This window comes from Armigeres subalbatus, chromosome 1 (genome assembly GCF_024139115.2).
Source record: "Armigeres subalbatus isolate Guangzhou_Male chromosome 1, GZ_Asu_2, whole genome shotgun sequence".
NCBI lineage: Eukaryota > Metazoa > Arthropoda > Insecta > Diptera > Culicidae > Armigeres > Armigeres subalbatus.
The window spans coordinates 11,788,068-11,811,253 of NC_085139.1; the positions used below are offsets into that span (position 1 = coordinate 11,788,068).

Sequence of the window (23,186 nt, forward strand, 5' to 3'; positions counted from 1 at the left end):
AATGTTATGAAGAAGTTCATTGGATTTTAATGCAAAATTCAAAAGATGTTCCTTTGAAAATGGAAGTCTTGAAAATATCTCGAAAAAATGAAAAAAAAATCTTAAAGAAACGCAATAAAAAATTTACCACGCCGATTCACGCCGCTGCCGGGTAAAATGGCTTTCGGCGTGATGCCAGCCGATAGGCATTTCTTCGTCCTTCTATATTGTATGAATAATGTGGTGGATCAATTGTTGCAGTTGCTCACTTCCGTGCTTGAGAAGCTTGATCTAAATCTCGTTCTTCCCAGCAGCTTAGCTGTTTTTCAGCTCTTTACCTCATCTAGCGTTGGTGGTTCCACAGCTTGACCGTCGCCGCCTACGTCCATATTGCTCCTAAATACACTTTCCCCTAGCAGCACACATGTTCCACCTAGGTTTCTGTAACTCATACGTGACCAGATTCAGTCACAATCAAGTCGCAACTATTTTTGTCTGACTTGTGTTGCTTGGGTAATTTTTACCGTTCAACAAATCTTCGAAGTGCTCCTTCCACCTGGCTGCCACTATAGTCTTATCTGTCAGCAAATTCTCCCGCTCGGCCATTGCACATGGCGGGCACAGTCCTATGTCACGTGCCATTGACAGTTGCGTAAAACCTCCGCATATCGTTTCTATCCATGTTCTCCTGCGCTTCAGCTATCACACTCTTTTGTTCAGCGGTGGATTCGTTTCTCTTCTGCCCTTGCTACACTGTACCGCTCTCTATTGCAACGGGTACTAGCCAGTAGCATTCTACTCCTGGCAGCATTTTTCTCGTCGTTTTCTTTGTCGTTTCTTGAATGCGTCTTGTGCGAATTTTAGCAACTACAAGGTAGTGATCTGAGTCCATGTTCGGGCATCTAAAGGACTCTACATCTATAACATCCGAGAAATGCCGTCAGCACGTGGTCTATTTAGATCATTATCGTTGGTAGCGGAATGGAGGCTTTTCGTACAAACGACAGGGCGAAAGAATTTTTCTCTTCTGATCTGCGCGTTTGCAACCCCGACGGCAATCTTTATATCGGCTCTCATAGAATGCATCTCTCACGTCATCAGACTTATTGTTCGTTGGGGCATAGATGATGATCCGGCTGCAGTTAAAGTATTTTCCCATCATTCTCAACACGCAAATGCGGTCGCTGAACGGTTTCCCCCGAAAATTAAACACTGATATATAGTTCACATCAAGAAAAGGGCTGGCTTTATAATTATTTCCGTGGGTGTATTGTTACAATTACACACGCTCTCAACAGCAAAAAAAATATTTTATTTTCGAATAAATTACTATATTTTAATGCTTTTAATACTTGTGAACAGAGGAGAGGGCTCTCAAATCTGATAGCCGATGCTTGAAAGACCGATATAATGGTAACAAAAATGGCACTCATTTACATCTAGTGTTTGACTCAGCAATAGAAATTTGGAACCATTGCATGAGATTATTTTTGAAAAACGTTCAACCATACTCCTCCCTAATCCATTATGTATGACTTTAAATAAAACCACCCGTCTTTGATCCCCCAAACAAACATTTTACACATAAATAAATAAACATTGTCACCTGAAACAGATAAGCTGTAAAAATACATCGACCGTACCCAATGACAGAGAACCTTTTTTCTTCGAAACTCCCAAACTGTTGGAAAATCCACACTAAACTATCTCCATTCGCTCGGCCCCTGCCGCCCAGCAGGACGAATCCATTTATGTATTCTGCGAGGATACGTGTCTCGAAGCGAATCCAACTTTTACAGCAATCTCCCATCTCCGTAAGCCCAGTTCTGCACTTCAAATCCCGTGCAAAATACACGTGTGGTGCTGCCGCTCGTTCGTCCCTCCGATAGCAAAATGGAACTAAAATTTTCATAATCCTGTTGCTCTGTTTTCGTCCTTTTGTGCACAATTTCTCACACCCACTTACGGAAGTAGTCGGTATCTCAATCGCAACCCCCACAATCCCTTTCAAGTATCAAAAGTGGTAAATATTTGCATTTTGTTCCCCATGCACACGCTGAATCTGATGGAGCAATCTTGCATTCCATGTGGAACGATGCATTCGAATGTGAAGTCAAGTATGGTTGACTGGGCTGGAGCTGGCAGCAGACAGAGATCCCGGGCAGACGAGCTTCCACGCTGCACGTTTGATCGTAAAATAATCCGCAAAGCATAATGGCAGACGTGTCAAATGGAAGTGAAAATGAGTATTCCACTTGGCCAGCTGGGACCGCAGAATGGAGGAGCTGCTGATTGTGGTAGCACTTTGCGACTGGAGTAGGTACTTGAGCAGCTGTGGAGAAAAATCGAAAACGCGAAGAAATTGAAGTGATGTCAAGAAATTATGGCGAACAAACATCTCAGTGTCATATATATTCCTGTTAAGAAAAACATTGGAACTTCTTCGGAATTTCAGTAGGATATTTTTCTGATATTTTCCAGAAAATTCTTTGAAATCTCATCGAGAAATTCTGAAGGCAAAACACATAACTATAGAGCTTCAATCAAATGGTGGCATTTTATGGAATATAACTAACTCGTTGTAGACGAAGAATTCTAAAAATTAAGCTCAAAAAGCATTTTGCTATTTGATATTAAATTACTTAGGAAACGATTGGCAACCCTTTTGGCAGTAAACGGAATAAATCCATTATCACGCGATAGAGAGATTGTTATGTCTCATAGAAGAACACTGCTCTGCTGCCGGTAGTAGCGCTAGGATAGTAGAAATCGCAATAATCTCATTACATGATACATATCTATTTTTTCCGTTTGTGCTCGTTTCAGGTATTCTTCAACTTCGACGGTCGCGATGAAGTAGTGGAAACTCTCTGTGGAGACACCCTCCCGAAGCCAATTCTTTCCAATGGACCACGATTGCTGCTGGAGTTCCGCAGCACCTTCAACAACACCGAGAACAAAGGATTCACAGCGGATTTTATTTTTCTGACAAGTGGGTGGACTTGGTTTCATTTTCCACCGACATGAATAACTCATGAGTTTTGTATTGACCAGATTTTGGTGTTTCCACCGGTCATCAGCCGAGTCCTTCGGAGTGCAACTTCTACTATTTCAAAAACGCCTCCAACCAAGGATGGATCCAGTCGCCCAACTTTCCCGGCGCCTATCCAAGGTTAGCTAGCTATCGTTATCTCATTTTTCTATCCAACTTGGTTCCTTCCAAACAAGAAAGCCAATTTTTCATGCATCGAAGCAACCATTGCACTCGATGGTGTCCGCGCCCGTTCATGGCTAACTAGATTTGTCTCCTTCGACAACAAACGACGACGGTCGGTGATGACAGAGAATGGGAAAATATTTTTAACCAAGACCATGCATAACCACCGTCGGTCGTCGTCGTAATCCGTCGAGAAGCACAAAAAAACGCCTTCAAAGGCCACCAAGTGTCACTTTCATCCATTTCGTCGATCATCACCGTAATGATTACCGTCATTCTGAAAATCATCATCGGAAGCACACTGCCTCCCACCTTCCCATCTATCGCCATCAAGCGGAAAAGTAGCGAGTGTCATGACAGTCACAAACCCGAAAGAAAAACACAGACCCAACTTCTGATAATTTGTTTTCGTTTTCCCCCCTCCTTCTCTCTATTTCATGCAACCGGAAAACAACCACCCAACCACCAACGGCAGAAACATTCGCTGCAATTACTATTTCTACGGTGATCCGCTCGATTATGTTCTGATCCGATTCACCTATTTCGACATCGAGGGAATTACACCGTAAGTTTTTTTCCTCCTTGCCGACGGCGACAATGCACTGTAGTTTAGCAGGTGACCAAAAATGATAAATTAGAGGTTGATCATTCGTTTGAAAAGCATTGGAATATGAAAATTATTTACTTACATTTTATTTAATTTGATTGTTGATTATGACAAATTTGGATTCTAATTTATGAGTTTATTTTATTTTTTCAACTATCTCCAATATATGACAATCGAAAATGTGTTCAGTCCTGAGCTACGAAGGAGGTCCTTCGTAGCTTAGTTGGTTAAAGCACCAATCTAGCGTACTGTACGGTTCGAGTCCTATCGAAGGGAAAGTGGTTACCTCCAATACATTTTTCAAATCATCATCATCTTCCCCATAATGTACATATTCACATATGAGTTTTCATAACATTGTTAACGAAAATGTGTTATTATTTTAAATTTGAACCATGCTTTCCCTCTTTTTTTTTTTTGTTCTTCCATAGTTTTCGGCTCAAAATGCCCACAGTGGGCAATATTTTCAAACCAATTTTCGCATTTTCGTGCACATTTTACGGCGGCACCGAACAGCAGGGCTCCAAGTGTGTATATTGTGGTTAATGGGGGTTGGCGAGACGATCCAATCCAGAGTGTAATTTAGATAATGGCCCAGTAAGGATACACGGCCAGCAAAAATAATGACTGGCTGGGCGGCTTGTAATGGCTGCGTCGGTGCGTACGTAGCCTTAAGGGAACGCGACCATTATGAATTTATGTTTTTTTCTTGTCTTGGGCTGAGTGAAAAAAAAAAGATGAATAGAGATGTTTTCTTACAACGGTTATTGGAGTGAGCAAAAGACTGTAATTTACAGCTTAGCTTGGTTCAGACAGACTGTAAATATCTATGGTTCCTGCTACGTGATTGATCAGATTTATTAATTTCAAAGAATCATCTTAAATTCTAACAAAGTATGAAAGTTTCACAAGACATTTAAATTAGTAATAACGGAGCTGGTCTCGTCCGTTTTTCCATCTTCGTAGGGAGTAGAAATAAAAGGAAGTAATCTTTGGCTTTGGCAGCTAATGTACGAACACGGATTTCCGGATAAACTGATACGGTTGATTAAGGCGACGATGGATCGGTTGATGTGCGTAGTTCGAGTTTCTGGGGCATTCTCGAGTCCCTTCGAAACGCGCAGAGGGTTACGGCAAGGTAATGGTCCTTCGTGCCTGCTATTCAACATCGCTTTGGAGGGAGTAATACGAGTGGCAGGGATTGACACGAGTGGTACGATTTCACGAAGTCCGTCCAGCTATTTGGTTTCGCCGACGACATAGATATTATGTCACGAAACTTTGAGAAGATGGAGGAAGCATACATCATACTGAAAAGTGGAACTTAACGGATTGAACTAGTCATCGACACACGACACGTCGAAGACGATGTACATGATAGGAAGAGGCTCAAGAGAGGACAATGTGAGCCGCCCACCACGAATTTGTATCGATAGTAACGAAATCGAGTTGGTAGAAGAACTCGTGTACTAGGGTTCACTGGTGGCCTCCGATAACGATACCAGTAGACGAACATCCGGAATCCCAACCTCCTTTCAAGAGGCTTGGAAGCCTCCTTTCAAGAGGCTCGGAAGCCTCCTTTCAAGAGGCTCGGAAGCCTCCTTTCAAGAGGCTCGGAAGCCTCCTTTCAAGAGGCTCGGAAGCCTCCTTTCAAGAGGCTCGGAAGCCTCCTTTCAAGAGGCTCGGAAGCCTCCTTTCAAGAGGCTCGGAAGCCTCCTTTCAAGAGGCCTCAGAGTCTCCTTTCAAGAGGCCTCAGGCCTCCTTTCAAGTGGCTCAGGAAGCCTCCTTCAAGAGGCTCAGAAGCCTCCTTTCAAGAGGCTCAGGCCTCCTTTCAAGAGGCTCAGAAGCCTCCTTTCAAGAGGCCCAGAAGCCTCCTTCAAGAGGCTCCAGCCTCCTTTCAAGAGGCTCAAGCCTCCTTTCAAGAGGCCCAGAGCCTCCTTTCAAGAGGCTCAGAAGCCTCCTTCAAGAGGCTCAGGCCTCCTTCAAGAGGCTCAGAAGCCTCCTTCAAGAGGCCCAGGCCTCCTTTCAAGAGGCTCAGAAGCCTCCTTTCAAGAGGCCTGGAAGCCTCCTTCAAGAGGCTCAGAGCCTCCTTCAAGAGGCCTCAGGCCTCCTTCAAGAGGCCTCAGAAGCCTCCTTCAAGAGGCCTCAAGCCTCCTTTCAAGAGGCTCAAGCCTCCTTTCAAGAGGCTCAGAAGCCTCCTTTCAAGAGGCTCGGAAGCCTCCTTTCAAGAAGCTCAGCCTCCTTTCAAGAGGCCTCAGAAGCCTCCTTTCAAGAGGCCTCAGAAGCCTCCTTTCAAGAGGCTCAGAAGCCTCCTTCAAGAGGCCCAGAAGCCTCCTTTCAAGAGGCCTCAGAAGCCTCCTTTCAAGAGGCCTGGAAGCCTCCTTTCAAGAGGCTCAGAAGCCTCCTTTCAAGAGGCCTCAAGCCTCCTTTCAAGAGGCTCAGAAGCCTCCTTTCAAGAGGCCTCAAGCCTCCTTTCAAGAGGCTCAAGCCTCCTTTCAAGAGGCTCAGAAGCCTCCTTTCAAGAGGCCTCAGCCTCCTTTCAAGAGGCTCCAAGCCTCCTTTCAAGAGGCTCGGAAGCCTCCATTCAAGAGGCTCGGTAGCCTCCTTTCAATAGGCTCGGTAGCCTCCTTCCAAGAGGCTTGGAAGCCTCCTTTCAAGAGGCTCGGAAGGCTCCGGATGGAATCCTGTTCGGATTCCGGATGGAATCCTGTTCGGATTCCGGATGGAATCCTGTTCGGATTCCGGATGGAATCCTGTTCGGATTCCGGATGGAATCCTGTTCGGATTCCGGATGGAATCCTGTTCGGATTCCGGATGGAATCCTGTTCGATTCCGGATGGAATCCTGTTCGATTCCGGATGGAATCCTGTTCGGATTCCGGATGGAATCCTGTTCGATTCCGGATGGAATCCTGTTCGATTCCGGATGGAATCCTGTTCGGATTCCGGATGGAATCCTGTTCGATTCCGGATGGAATCCTGTTCGATTCCGGATGGAATCCTGTTCGATTCCGGATGGAATCCTGTTCGATTCCGGATGGAATCCTGTTCGATTCCGGATGGAATCCTGTTCGATTCCGGATGGAATCCTGTTCGATTCCGGATGGAATCCTGTTCGATTCCGGATGGAATCCTGTTCGATTCCGGATGGAATCCTGTTCAGATTCCGGATGGAATCCTGTTCGATTCCGGATGGAACTCCTGTTCGATTCCGGATGGAATCCTGTTCGATTCCGGATGGAATCCTGTTCGATTCCGGATGGAATCCTGTTCGATTCCGGATGGAATCCTGTTCGATTCCGGATGGAATCCTGTTCGATTCCGGATGGAATCCTGTTCGGATTCCGGATGGAATCCTGTTCGATTCCGGATGGAATCCTGTTCGATTCCGGATGGAATCCTGTTCGATTCCGGATGGAATCCTGTTCGATTCCGGATGGAATCCTGTTCGATTCCGGATGGAATCCTGTTCGGATTCCGGATGGAATCCTGTTCGATTCCGGATGGAATCCTGTTCGATTCCGGATGGAATCCTGTTCGATTCCGGATGGAATCCTGTTCGGATTCCGGATGGAATCCTGTTCGATTCCGGATGGAATCCTGTTCGATTCCGGACGGAATCCTGTTCGATTCCGGACGGAATCCTGTTCGATTCCGGACGGAATCCTGTTCGATTCCGGACGGAATCCTGTTCGATTCCGGACGGAATCCTGTTCGATTCCGGACGGAATCCTGTTCGATTCCGGACGGAATCCTGTTCGAGATTCGGACGGAATCCTGTTCCGGAATTCGATTCCGGACGGAATCCTGTTCGATTCCGGACGGAATCCTGTTCGATTCCGGACGGAATCCTGTTCGATTCCGGATGGAATCCTGTTCGATTCCGGATGGAATCCTGTTCGATTCCGGATGGAATCCTGTTCGATTCCGGATGGAATCCTGTTCGATTCCGGATGGAATCCTGTTCGATTCCGGATGGAATCCTGTTCGATTCCGGATGGAATCCTGTTCGATTCCGGATGGAATCCTGTTCGATTCCGGATGGAATCCTGTTCGATTCCGGATGGAATCCTGTTCGGATTCCGGATGGAACTGTTCGATTCCGGATGGAATCCTGTTCGGATTCCGGATGGAATCCTGTTCGATTCCGGATGGAATCCTGTTCGATTCCGGATGGAATCCTGTTCGGATTCCGGATGGAATCCTGTTCGATTCCGGATGGAACTGTTCGGATTCCGGATGGAATCCTGTTCGATTCCGGATGGAATCCTGTTCGATTCCGGATGGAATCCTGTTCGGATTCCGGATGGAATCCTGTTCGATTCCGGATGGAATCCTGTTCGATTCCGGATGGAATCCTGTTCGATTCCGGATGGAATCCTGTTCGGATTCCGGATGGAATCCTGTTCGATTCCGGATGGAACCTGTTCGATTCCGGATGGAATCCTGTCCGGATTCCGGATGGAATCCTGTCCGATTCCGGATGGAATCCTGTTCGATTCCGGATGGAATCCTGTTCGATTCCGGATGGAATCCTGTTCGATTCCGGATGGAATCCTGTTCGATTCCGGATGGAATCCTGTTCGATTCCGGATGGAATCCTGTTCGATTCCGGATGGAATCCTGTTCGATTCCGGATGGAATCCTGTTCGATTCCGGATGGAACCTGTTCGGATTCCGGATGGAATCCTGTTCGATTCCGGATGGAATCCTGTTCGATTCCGGATGGAATCCTGTTCGATTCCGGATGGAATCCTGTTCGATTCCGGATGGAATCCTGTTCGATTCCGGATGGAATCCTGTTCGATTCCGGATGGAATCCTGTTCGATTCCGGATGGAATCCTGTTCGGATTCCGGATGGAATCCTGTTCGATTCCGGATGGAATCCTGTTCGATTCCGGATGGAATCCTGTTCGATTCCGGATGGAATCCTGTTCGGATTCCGGATGGAATCCTGTTCGATTCCGGATGGAATCCTGTTCGATTCCGGATGGAATCCTGTTCGATTCCGGATGGAATCCTGTTCGGATTCCGGATGGAATCCTGTTCGATTCCGGATGGAATCCTGTTCGATTCCGGATGGAATCCTGTTCGATTCCGGATGGAATCCTGTTCGATTCCGGATGGAATCCTGTTCGATTCCGGATGGAATCCTGTTCGATTCCGGATGGAATCCCGTTCGGATTCCGGATGGAATCCCGTTCGATTCCGGATGGAATCCCGTTCGATTCCGGATGGAATCCCGTTCGATTCCGGATGGAATCCCGTTCGATTCCGGATGGAATCCCGTTCGATTCCGGATGGAATCCCGTTCGATTCCGGATGGAATCCCGTTCGATTCCGGATGGAATCCCGTTCGATTCCGGATGGAATCCCGTTCGGATTCCGGATGGAATCCTGTTCGATTCCGGATGGAATCCCGTTCGATTCCGGATGGAATCCTGTTCGATTCCGGATGGAATCCCGTTCGATTCCGGATGGAATCCTGTTCGATTCCGGATGGAATCCTGTTCGATTCCGGATGGAATCCTGTCCGGATTCCGGATGGAATCCTGTCCGATTCCGGATGGAATCCTGTCCGGCTTCCGGATGGAATCCTGTTCGGATTCCGGATGGAATCCTGTTCGATTCCGGATGGAATCCTGTTCGATTCCGGATGGAATCCTGTTCGGATTCCGGATGGAATCCTGTTCGATTCCGGATGGAATCCTGTTCGATTCCGGATGGAATCCTGTTCGATTCCGGATGAAATCCTGTTCGATTCCGGATGGAATCCTGTTCGATTCCGGATGGAATCCTGTTCGGATTCCGGATGGAATCCTGTCCGGATTCCGGATGGAATCCCGTTCGGATTCCGGATGGAATCCCGTTCGGATTCCGGATGGAATCCCGTTCGGATTCCGGATGGAATCCCGTTCGGATTCCGGATGGAATCCCGTTCGGATTCCGGATGGAATCCCGTTCGGATTCCGGATGGAATCCCGTTCGGATTCCGGATGGAATCCCGTTCGGATTCCGGATGGAATCCCGTTCGGATTCCGGATGGAATCCCGTTCGGATTCCGGATGGAATCCCGTTCGGATTCCGGATGGAATCCCGTTCGGATTCCGGATGGAATCCCGTTCGGATTCCGGATGGAATCCCGTTCGGATTCCGGATGGAATCCTGTCCGGATTCCGGATGGAATCCTGTCCGGATTCCGGATGGAATCCTGTCCGGATTCCGGATGGAATCCTGTCCGGACTCCGGATGGAATCCTGTCCGGATTCCGGATGGAATCCTGTCCGGATTCCGGATGGAATCCTGTCCGGATTCCGGATGGAATCCTGTCCGGATTCCGGATGCAATGTCCGCTAGAACTAGCTCATATGTAAACGGGCCAATAGGGCCGTCGCATTCACACAGCAGCGAGTGAACTGAATAGACTGTCAGTGCGGGCTGCGTGTGCAATGAGAAGAGAGGTCTTTTGTTTACTTTATTTTTGATTGTTGCTGCTAACCATTTTCAGTTTTCACTGCTAGGAAGTAAGTGTGAAGAGGGAATGGTATCAATATCCAACAAATTTCAGTCACTGAGATTGAGAATTCGCACCACTGGTTCTGGCTGCAATATGCCTCAAGGCTACTTCCTTCGTCGCTTCCATTACCGGAAATCATAGATTCTCTCTCCTTATTGAAGGTTACCGGATTACGCGTCTCCCCCAATGGCCAAGATCCACTGGCATGGAGCGAGGAGTTGGCACTCCTCCACAGCCAATATAAATCACTCCATCGCAAGACGCTTCAAGAGAGAAGATAATACGGAGGCTCTTCGCAGGTCGGTTGGCTGAGTTGCTAAACACGGAATACAGGACCCATGAACATCGGAAGGATTCCGACTCTCTTGAAGGAAGGCTTTCGAGGCTCTTGAAAGGAACCTTTCGAGACTCTTGAAAGTAGACTTCCAAGCATCTTGATAAAAGGCTCGTGAGATGCGAATCCCTTACGAGGCTTACGAGCCTCTTGAATTGCGGCTTTCAAGCCACTTAAAAGAACACTTCTGAGCCAATTGGAAGTACGCTTGCAAGCCTCTTGAATGGCAGCTTTCGAGCCACATAAAAGGAGGATTTTGGCAATCTTTAAAGGACGCTTCTAAGCCTCTTGAAAAAAAGAATTCCGAGCATTTTGAAGGGAGACTTCCGGGCCTCTTGAATGACGGCTTTCGAGCCACATAAAAAGATGCTTCTGAGCTTCCAAGTCTCTTAAAAGTAGACTTCCGAGCCTCTCGAAAGGAGGCTCCCGAATCACTTGAAAGGAGGCTTCCGAGCCTCTTGAAATGAGGCTTACAAGCTTCTTGCCTCTTGTAAGGAGGCTTACGAGCCTCTATCCTACCTAAACGATGGTTACCCTCTCGGTACAATAATGAAATGAAGTCCACTTGTCTGGGCAGTGTGATAACAGAGGAGTTCGATCGCACTGTACTAAATCTTTCAATGTACCTTTTTATCACTCTCGCTCTTCGGAGAAGCTTTATGGTGCAGTGGTGAAAGTCGCTCAATATCTAGGAGTCATCTCTACGGTACATACTTCGTAGTTGGCCTGGCCATATGAAAAGAAAAATAACAGAAATCAGAAACCGTAATTTTCCAGGATGCTTTCAATTCCATCCGGAATCCGGACAGGATTCCATCCTGAATCCGGACAGGATTCCATCCGGAATCCGGACAGGATTCCATCCGGAATCCGGACAGGATTCCATCCGGAATCCGGACGATATTAGCACAATGTAAACAGGAATTGTCCTCGCTAATAAGCGTTTACATTATGCTAATTTCGTGCTAGTATTGTCGGATAGTGCATTGTCCGCTAGAACTAGCTCATATGTAAATGGGCCATATATAAATGCATGGGTGAATACTATCATTTGAAAGACAATGACAGGAAATTTGTGCCTAATGATCATCAGCTTCAGCCCGTTGTTGGCAAACCGAGTTTGCTAAGCTACTCCTGCTTTGTCGTTCTGACTGAAAGGCACCGTCATAGGCAAAGAGGAGCAGAGAAAAATACAAAACAAAAGAATCACACTCAGCAGGCATTGTTGATAAATTGTACCACTGGCCAGAACGCGATGGCGAACTGGCAAGATACCTGTCTCGGCGCATGCAGACTCGGTATATATGGAGGGTATTGTTTATTGTTTACTGTTTATTGTTTATTGTTTATTGTTTATTGTTTATTGTTTATTGTTTATTGTTTATTGTTTATTGTTTATTGTTTATTGTTTATTGTTTATTGTTTATTGTTTATTGTTTATTGTTTATTGTTTATTGTTTATTGTTTATTGTTTATTGTTTATTGTTTATTGTTTATTGTTTATTGTTTATTGTTTATTGTTTATTGTTTATTGTTTATTGTTTATTGTTTATTGTTTATTGTTTATTGTTTATTGTTTATTGTTTATTGTTTATTGTTTATTGTTTATTGTTTATTGTTTATTGTTTATTGTTTATTGTTTATTGTTTATTGTTTATTGTTTATTGTTTATTGTTTATTGTTTATTGTTTATTGTTTATTGTTTATTGTTTATTGTTTATTGTTTATTGTTTATTGTTTATTGTTTATTGTTTATTGTTTATTGTTTATTGTTTATTGTTTATTGTTTATTGTTTATTGTTTATTGTTTATTGTTTATTGTTTATTGTTTATTGTTTATTGTTTATTGTTTATTGTTTATTGTTTATTGTTTATTGTTTATTGTTTATTGTTTATTGTTTATTTTTTATTGTTTATTGTTTATTGTTTATTGTTTATTGTTTATTGTTTATTGTTTATTGTTTATTGTTTATTGTTTATTGTTTATTGTTTATTGTTTATTGTTTATTGTTTATTGTTTATTATTTATTATTTATTATTTATTATTTATTGTTTATTATTTATTGTTTATTGTTTATTGTTTATTATTTATTGTTTTATTGTATTGTTTATTGTTTATTATTTATTGTTTATTGTTTATTATTTATTGTTTATTTATTGCTTTATTGTTTATTATTGCTATTGTTTATTGTTTATTGCTATTGTTTATTGTTTATTGCTTTTATTGTTTATTGTTTATTTATTTATTGTTTATTGTTTATTGCTTTATTGTTATTGTTTATTGTTTATTGTTTATTGCTTTATTGTTTATTGCTCCATTGCTTTATTGTTTATTGTTTTATTGTTTATTGTTTATTGTTTATTGTTTATTGTTTATTGTTTATTGTTTATTGTTTATTGTTTATTGTTTATTGTTTATTGTTTATTGTTTATTGTTTATTGTTTATTGTTTATTGTTTATTGTTTATTGTTTATTGTTTATTGTTTATTGTTTATTGTTTATTGTTTATTGTTTATTGTTTATTGTTTATTTTTTATTGCTACGAGATTTCTACAGAATTCTTAGTATTTAATCACCTTTTTAACAAACAAAAGTAGACGGTTGAAACAAAAGTAATAATCGACCTTTTCAAAGGGTAAAACCACAAATCACTGCCACTGCTAAATATCATCAGACAAAATAGGAACTAAATATTTTAGCAAATATTTCTCACCCACTAAATTTTCAACCATCTCCTATTAGCAACAAACTAACAAACGAGCTAATAATTCACAATGTTCTCATATTGGATAAATCACTCGACTCGTCTGTTTTTCCAATGCACTTCTCCCACTAATCTGCCACATTGTCTCTCTCTTCTCCCGCAGCTGCGACGAGGACTCCGCCAGCGATTATGTGGAATTTTCTAATTTTAACACCCGCGATCGAAAGTACCCCTTCTACTGTGGTACGCGGCGGGATCTGATCACCCGCTCGGACGGGCGCTTCTTCCGCATCAGCATGGTGTCCAACGATCGGTTGGACGGGACCGGGTTCAGGGCGCTGTACGCGTTCGAGAGCACCCTGAACATGATGGGCCCGGGCAGCGGGGCCATCGGCAGCGGCGGCCTTTACGGCGTGGGAGTGGTCGGGGCAGCCGGGGTTCCCTTCATTCCCGGCCACTACCAGGTGGCGACGTCCACGACGACGGAACGCAATGTCGCGGCGTCGGTGGCGAAGGTCACCAGCGGGAAGCGTGGCGCTGGGATGCTCGCCGCCAGCTGCAGCGCCCGGTTAGGTAAGTGGTTAGTCGCGCAATCCAATTGGTCTCGCCATTAATTTTGCACGCTTCTATAAATTTGTTGTCTTATCTGAAAATAAATACGTAGGTTGTGGAAATTCTGCAGCACCGCATCGGTGATAAATAAAGAATGTCGCAGCGGGTCGCACATTCTCGAGAAGGTGCAGGCTCGAAGCAACCGTAAAGTGGATGGAAACCGCACCACCGGTGTTGTCTCGAGTTCAATTTGCAATGGGTTGGCCCAAAAAAAATGTGCCTAAAAGAAATGTCGAACCAGTTACTAGAAGCGTTTTGGAGTTACTCAGAGCACAATGTATATTTCGTTAATCTTACGATCTTAACAGAAAAACTCAAAAACTAATGTATAGTTTGATTATAGCATATGTTAAAGAAAGGATACATTTAGGATAAAATTATGAAGTTCGTGTTATATTTAGCGAACACCAATCATTAAAGAAGAGCATGTAAATGTAATTGAGCTTTCTCCGTGTTTAAAGTTAAATATTCATCATGTTTGTCTTTCTATTTAGCTAACGGCTCACATTACCAACAATAGGTGTTTTGCCCTCCTTAGCTGTGCGGTAAGACGCGCGGCTACAAAGCAAGACCATGCTGAGGGTGGCTGGGTTCGATTCCCGGTGCCGGTCTAGGCAATTTTAGGATTGGAAATTATCTCGACTTCCCTGGGCATAAAAGTATCATCGTGTTAGCCTCATGACATACGAATGCAGAAATGGTAACTTGGCTTAGAAACCTCGCAGTTAATAACTAAGCTGCGAGGCGGCTCTGTCCCCAGCGTGGGGATGTAATGCCAATAAGAAGAAGAAGAAGAAGGTGTTTTGCCCTACATTCACTACTATTTATTGTCGGTAGAAAATAATATCGGATTTCATTAATGCGGTTCAGCCCATAGTGCACGGTAAACAACGCTGGATTTTCCTCTTCTCCCTTGGTTGCAAAAGCGCGAAGCTCACTCTTGGCTCGACTGGGACACAGTGTGAGTGCACATACTCTGCTCGAAATTGAAACAAATTTAGCCCGCGAATGCGATTACAAGCGTCGCATAAATTTAAATGGGCCGACATAAAACACGGCAGAAGCTACCGAAGGCGACTGGCGACCGACGACAGCTATACGTCGTCGGTCGGTATGATATCATGGGGAATGGCGGGGTGGGAGTGCTAAGAAAGCGCCCCGACACTTACGATAAAAGCAAAAATTCGATTTCGGACTACGTATGTCGGCGACGACGTTTTAGGAAGCTGCCTAACCAAAGGCGCTGCAAAAGTGGGACATATTTTTAGAATCTTCAAGCTTGGCACCCACCTTAATATATAATTGATTAAATATGGGGAAGCATGGTAGCTGAAAAGTTTTATTTGCGTTTATCTCAAACCGGGATTTTTAATTGAAATTTATTTTAGATATTTTTAGTGGAATGTTTTCACTTGTCATAAAAGAAGCGAAGAAGGTCAATGAGGTCGTGTTTTCTAAGCTTGACAGATTTTTTCCATTTTGCTCAGAGCGAAGATTTTTAAATGAGATTTTGGAAGAATTATCATTGGATTTCCTGCTAAGAACGATTTGACTGTTGACAATGGATTTGGCTGGACGAAAGATGACCTGAGCTTGATTCGAAACAACCATCGCGCTTCTACTTGATTGTAGATCTGACGATCTGAACTCAAGAACGTTTTGGATGGGCTTCAGTGTATTGAAAAGCAGAAAAATCGATATAACGTTTCTTGGCAGGTATCCAAGGATCTCTTGGGAAAGGTTTTGATAGCTGCCGTTGGAGGCCGTTGTTGCATAGGTATTACGAGTTGGACTTCAGAACATTTCGCGCATTCTAGAATGTCACTATGGGGCACGCATAAAAATTTCCCATGAGTCATTCGATATCTTTGAGCTGTACTCTGTACTCTTTTTTTTTCACAAGGGAGAATGCATTTACACACTAACCCAGTACACGTGCATTGTAGGTCCAAATTACCACACGACCAAACCGGTAATACCGACTAAATTCCCTTGGGCTCCACCATCGTTTCCCCCAGGAACTACCTTCCAGTACTACTTCTGGGGACGGCAGTACTAAGCGTACTCGCTCATTATCGCTCACACAGGCACTCGTCCCACGCGAGACTGACTTGGGTGCTCGCACACCATTCACTCCATTTGAGTCTTACTTGGATGCTCTCCCGGGCGCTCCGCTGCCATGCCTCGAGGTGTCAATAGCGGTAACTGCCTGGGCCTACAGATATTACGCTACGACACTCCTGCCTCAGCACGAGCAGATCGATCACACCACTGCCGAAGCAGACCACACGCTACCCTGCCGAAGCAGGGACACTCCCCATGCACCACATGTGCACAACTGTAGGTGTGTGGGTACAACCCACTGCTACCCTGCCGCCGAAGCAGCTTCTCCAAAGACCATTCGCTCCATGTGACCCTTTTCGGTGCTCACTTAACACTGCACTGCAATGCCTCGAGGAGTCGATGGGATACCTCGACTCCTACCTCAGCATGTGCAGTCCATACTCAGACTTCTGCTGCGCTTCGAGGTGACAATAGCGGCGGCGACACGCTATGACACTCCTGCCTCAGCACAACCAGATCACTCACTCCCTGCCGAAGCAGCTCACGCGCTACCATACCGAAGTAGGTACACTCCACAACTCACTCTAACACTCCACTGCCATGCCTCGAGGTGTGGAACCATGGAAATGCTAAACATGACAACCATGTGAATACATTTTTGCACCGTCTCCCTTCGCCGCGCGCAGGTGATTCTGCTACCGCCGGAAACTTTCTGCCGATTCTGGAACCGCTCTTCGATCTCCGTAACATCACGAACAAAATAGCTCCTGGGCGCGGGAGAATGGCTTTCTTGTAATCAATTAAGAAGGAACATACGCACCGACAAAACATAAATTTGCATATGAACAATCAAGAATGTTCCATAAAAAAACCAACTTAATTCACCGAGTAGTGATATTGCCTTTCTCGCATTTAGCCAAGACACCAACCTTAAATGGTGCCAAAATGGTTAAATGTACCATTTTCTTCATAGCTTTTTAACGCAAAGGTAGATCGTTATAAAATTCGATACTGATCAACTAGGTTTTGTCCCCTATTGAATGCAACTTGTTGCAAGAAAATCGTTTTAGAATTACTATATCAAAAGTTGTTTAATGTTTTTCGTAGCTATTGTGCACACATACACAAACACACACACACACACACACACACACACACACACACACACACACACACACACACACACACACACACACACACACACACACACACACACACACACACACACACACACACACACCGGGGCAGCAGGGACTTTGTCCAAGGGCTTGACAACCCCTCCCCATGGCCACTGCGAGTTAGACCGGGACCATCGTCCCTAATCCCTAATCCCAAGGCGTCAAGCGACCCGTGCCGAGGGGATGCATGGCCAGGGGGGTGAAATAATAAGCTAGGCCTTTAACGGAGCCTGTGGGGTACCTGGGCACCCTCCACAGTAATTGTCCCTTACCGCGTTATGCTGGGCTCTGGCGTGGTGGACCTCTTTCCTGAGCAACTCGTGGGACCAAAATGGAAAACCAAGTCAATTCTTCAATTAGTGGTAGTAGTGTAGGCGACAACCCCTTCGCAAGAGGTGGGTTGTTCAGGTCTCCGCCTAGGAGGCCAGAGGCAATAGTCGGCAGCTCAGTGCGCAGCGCCAGCGTGGGTCACTCAACCTTCCTCTCGGCTATAAAAACGCCGGAAGGGGTTATTGACGGCCCATGGCTTGTGAAGGCGATGAACCGCAAAAGCGATGGGCTTTCGGCCTTCGAGGTGGCGACGGAACAGCTGGACGCCATCATCGACTTTGCGTCATCGAAGCATAATATCAGCAAGGACCTCAAGAGGAGCTTGCAGAAGCTTCGAAAGTCGATGCTGGACGCCAAGCTGGAGAGGGCGGTCGGGACGGCCAAGTGTAAACCCGTGAAATCGGTGGAGTCGAGGTCTACCCAGACTGAGGCCCAAGGATTCGCGGACTCGGGCAAGGTCGAGTCGACCGAAGGCGTGCCAGCTAAGACGGTGGTGCCAAAGTCTACCCAGACTGAGGCTCAAGTATTTGCGGGTACGTCGGGGGTGACTACTCCAACGGAGCAGACACAAAAACGGGGGAGACAGTCTCAGGGGATGAGCTCCTGGGGGCGCCCAAAAGCGCGGAGGGTTACTACCCCGAACAAGGGTAGTGGGGCTGGGAAGCTGAACCCCGGTCAGGTACCTCCAAAACCGGGGGAGGAAGGACCTGGAAAGGTCCGTCCACTCAGGCAAGACGGTGGTAAGGGGTTACGGCAGGCTGAAAGTTCTCAGCCGCACCAGACCAGGGAAATAGAGGGAATGACGCCTCCTGGACCCTGGTCAAGAACAAGAGGAAACCGAAGACGTCAAGGGCCGAAAAGAAGGCCCAGGCGAATGAGGGTAGCAAGAAGTCTAGGGTAGGCGTCAATCGCTCCAGTGGCGATGCCCCTAGTCATCACGGCGGACGAGGCTAAGTACTCGGAAGCTTTGAACGCGATGCCGAAAGACGTCACCCTCCGTGAACCCAGCGCCGACGTACCTCGAATAAACCGTACCCCGATGGGCGAGATCATACCCGAGCTGAAGCGGGGCGTCTCGCAAAAGGGCGCCGCCTACAAGAAGTTGGCGGAGGAGGTCCGAGGCGAGACGGTCAAGGTGAGGGCACTCACGACGGAGGTGAATCTAAGGGTTAAAGACCTGGACGAGATCACTGAAGTCGAAGAGCTCGTCACGGCACTGCGGCGACAGTGTGAAGTGGAGACGCCCACCGCAGCCGTTCGGCTACGGAAAGGTCCGGCAGGGACGCAGGTAGCATTGGTTCGGCTATCTGCAGCGGACGCCTCCAAGGTAGTCAAGTTAGGGAGCGTCAAGGTGGGATGGTCGGTATGCCCTGTGCGCATATACGAGCAACCCGAAGTTTGCTTCAAGTGCCTGGAACCGGGGCACAAGCAATGGGACTGCAAAGGCCCTGACAGAAGCAATCTCTGCCGACGCTGCGGATTGGAGGGACATAAGGCACAATGCTGCACGAACCCTCCCAATTGTTTGATTTGTTCCAGCAAAGCTGTGAACAGCAAGCACCCCATGGGGGGCTCGATGTGCCCGGCGTTTAAGCGTGCTGCAAAATCAAAGTGCAGGTAAAGCAGCTGGCTTGCTCGGCTTTGCCCGAGTGTTTGGTTTTTTTTTTTTTTATCTTTCGTTTATTTGGAAGGCTCATTTGCCGTGAAGCGTTACGGAGCCGAAATCAAGTTTTACAATACTTTTCTTGATTCTTATACATAGTGTTAGTTTTGGGGAACCGAAAGACTCGCGGTTTGGTCGAGGTTAGGGAATAATACAGTAGGAAAGGAAAGGATTTTAGGGTAGTTAAGTAATTACGATGCTGATGCTCACAAAGTTGACATTCTTCACGATGTTTCGCATCTGTAACGGGATAAAAAAAACTTTTTTTTTTGGAGACAACAACGAGAGGAAGACTTACGGAAGGGAATAACGACAGGCATTGAAATGGACAACAAGAGGAAGACATTCGTAATGGGGAACAACAGACAAGAGGAAGGGCAGACTAAGGTTACAGTCTTACATCAGCAACTTTCAAAAATTGGTGGACCAGGGACATGTACTCGAAATCAAGGCCCGACAACACTTCCCTAATAGGCTTTGGTTGTTTTCCTCGGACCCGGAGATATTCAGTTAGCGCAGATCTGGGGCCACGATGCTCCTCGCACGCCCACACGACATGATCGATGTCCTGATAATCCTCGCCGCAAACACAGAGATTTCCTTCCGAAAGCCCCACCCTGAAAAGATGTGCATTTAAAGTGTAGTGATTGGACATTAGACGACACATGGTTCGAATGAAGTCTCGTCCCATATTCAATTTTTTGAACCATGGACGCTTCGACACCTGCGGGCGAATTGAAAACAGCCATCTACCCAACTCACCATTTGTCCATTTCTGTTGCCAGCTGTTCAAGGTTTCCTGACGAACTAATGTGAAAAATTCATCGAAGGTGATTTTCCGATCGTAAATATCACCTTCCATAGCGCCCACCTTAGCCAAAGAGTCCGCTTTCTCATTTCCCGGGATCGAGCAATGAGAAGGGACCCAAGCCATGGTGATTGTGTAAGACCGTTTAGATAAAGCATTCAAAGCTTTCCGTATCCTGTTAAGAAGATACGCTGAATGCTTCACTGAGTTTCATTGACCGAACAGCCTCCAAGGAACTTAGACTGTCGGTGAAGATGAAAAAGTGGTCAGGAGATAGGGATGCGATTTGCTCGAAAGAATAGTGTATAGCTGCTAGCTCAGCAGTATACACGGAACAAGGCTCTTTAAGCTTAAAGTAGGCGCTATGAAAAACGTTGAAAACACCGAAACCAGTGGAGTCATCCATTTTTGACCCGTCTGTAAAAAAGCTTCTCCTCGCTAGCGTGCCCGTATTTGCTTGCAAATAATGGTGGTATGACCTCCGCACGAAGAAAGTCTGGTATTCCATGAACCTCCTGCTTCATGGACAGATCAAAAGTAACAGAGGAACTGTAAGAGTAAGAGTAAGAGTCTAAGAAGTTAGCACGATTGGTGTCTACAAAAGAAGGGCTTACCTCCAGCGTAATGTACCAGTGGTAAATACTCATGAATCGAGATTGGGGGTTTTGTTCGAGCAGCTTCTCGAAGTTGTCAATGACCAATGGATTGAGAACCTCACAGCGGATGAGGAACCGGAGCGATAATTCCGCGAAACGATCTGTCAGAGGCAGTACTCCCGCAAGTACTTCCAGGCTCATCGTATGAGTCGAATTCATACAACCTAACGCGATACGGAGACAGCGGTACTGAATCCTTTGAAGCTTCAGCATGTGTGTTTTAGCCGCGGACTGGAAGCAAAACTACCGTATTCGAGGACCGACAAAATGGTTGTTCGATACAACGTTATAAGATCTTCGGGATGCGCTCCCCACCATGTTCCGGTTATTGTTCGCATGAAGTTGATACGTTTATGGCATTTTTGTGTCAGATACACAATGTGCTTCCCGAAGGTGCATTTCGAGTCGAACCAGACCCCGAGATATTTAGAAGACATGCTATGAGTGATTGTCTTACCCATCAGTTGGAGCGGGAACTTTGCCGGCTTATGTTTTTTTGAAAAGACAACCATCTCAGTTTTCTCCGGAGAGAATTCGATACCCAGCTTCGTAGCCCAAGTGGACAAATTGTCCAGAGTATCTTGCAACGGTCCTTGCAGATCCTTCGCTGTTGGCCCCGAAACGGATACAACACAATCATCTGCAAGCTGTCTCAACGAGCAATTTGGCATGAGACATTCATCAATGTCTCTGACGTAAAAATTGTAAAGAAGGGGGCTCAAACATGAGCCCTGGGGGAGACCCATGTAGCTAATTCGTGAAGTTGCCGATTCACCATGAGAATAACTCATACGCTTCTCTGACAACAAATTGTACAAATAAGACAAGACAAGACATCAACGCAAACTGAGTCAAAAGCCCCCTTAATGTCCAAAAACACTGAGCCCATTTGCTCTTTTTTAGCGAAAGTAAGCTGAATTTCTGAAGAAAGCAACGCAAGACAGTCGTTCGTTCCCTTGCCCCTGCGGAAACCAAACTGTGTATCTGACAAAAAACTATTCGATTCAACCCATTTGTCTAGCCGGAAAAGAATCATCTTCTCCAACAACTTCCGAAGACAGGACAGCATCGCGATGGGGCGATACGAATTATAATCCGACGCGGGTTTTCCGGGCTTCTGGATGGCTATCACCCTCACATGCCTCCAATCATCCGGAACAATGTTGCACTCCAGTAACTGGTTGAACAGGCTCAATAAGCGCCTCTTCGCGACGTCTGGGAGGTTTTTAAGCAAATTGAACCTGATTCTATCCATCCCTGGAGCGGAATTGTTACATGAAAGAAGAGCAAGTGAGAATTCAATCATCGAAAAGGACGATCCATGTCATCCCCTGTCAGCAAAAGCATCACGTAACTCTTGCTTCACCGGTACCGAATCCGGACAAACTTTCTTTGCGAAGTCGAGTATCCAGCGCGACGAGCTTTCACGATCTTCGTTTACGGACGACGCGTTGCGCATTCTTCTCCCTGACGGTCTACAGAGTTCTCATTGAGGTCTCGCGCGATAAACCTTCAACAAAAGTACGCCAATATCCACGTTTCTTCACTTTGACCAGTTTCTTGAACTGGATCTCGAGCGCGATGTACCGTTTGTGAAGAACGATCGAACCGTGCTTCCGAAATTCTTTGAACGCGGCGGATTTCTTGCGATAAAGTTGTGTACACTCGACATCCCACCACGGACTGTGTGGTTTCCTACGAACCGAAGCTCCTGGCACTGGCCGGCGTTGTGCTTGAAGAGCGCTGTCAAGGATCAACTGGGATACGAATTCGTATTCTTCTCGCGGGGGAAGTGCTTCTATCGACTGTACGATGGCCTCTGCATATTTTTCCCAATCAATGTGCTTCGTGAGGTCATATGAGAGGTCGATAGGAACAGGTTGATTATGTCCATTGGAAATCGAGACTTCGATCGGCAAATGATCACTACCATGGGGATCTTGGACCACCTTCCAAGTACAGTCCAACGATAATGAGCTCGAACAAATGGAAAGATCTAGACGGCTATCTCTTGCTGGAGGAGCCACTCGTGTAACTTCTCCTGTATTCAAAATTGACATATTGAAGTCGTCGCAGAGGTCGTATATCATTGATGAACGGTTGTCGTCGTACAGTTCCCCCCAGCCTGTTCCGTGGGAGTTAAAATCTCCCAGGAGCAACCGTGGCTCGGGCATAACCGAGCAGATGTGCGAGAGATCTCTTCGAGATATCGCGGTGTTTGGAGGAAGATATATCGAGGCGATACTGAGGTCTTTTCCCCGAATAGTCACCTGACATGCGACAGCTTCGGTGCCAGACATCGGGGCAAGATCGACTCTATAGAAGGAGTGCTGTTTTTTGATCCCTAAAAGCACCCCTCCATATCGATTTGCCCGATCGCGGCGGATTATGTTGAAATCAGGAAAATGAAGGTTTACATCTGGTGTTAGCCAAGTTTCACATAAAGCAAAAGCATCGCATTGTAATTTGCTAACTAAAATTTGAAAATATCTAATTTTGGAAGAATACTTCGACAG

General features: G+C 45.7%; 1 protein-coding gene across 6 annotated transcripts in view; it reads left to right on the top strand.

The window, feature by feature from the left end:
- The window catches only part of LOC134221730 (suppressor of lurcher protein 1-like), a 430,147-nt gene that overhangs the window by 386,013 nt on the left and 20,948 nt on the right, over nt 1-23,186 (top strand). For all 6 annotated transcript variants that reach the window (XM_062700938.1, XM_062700936.1, XM_062700931.1 and 3 more), the window contains exons 4-7: nt 2,806-2,971; nt 3,034-3,151; nt 3,672-3,761; nt 13,523-13,932. In XM_062700938.1, coding sequence (XP_062556922.1) covers nt 2,806-2,971; nt 3,034-3,151; nt 3,672-3,761; nt 13,523-13,932 — 784 coding nt within the window. The remainder of the gene's footprint in view (nt 1-2,805; nt 2,972-3,033; nt 3,152-3,671; nt 3,762-13,522; nt 13,933-23,186) is intronic.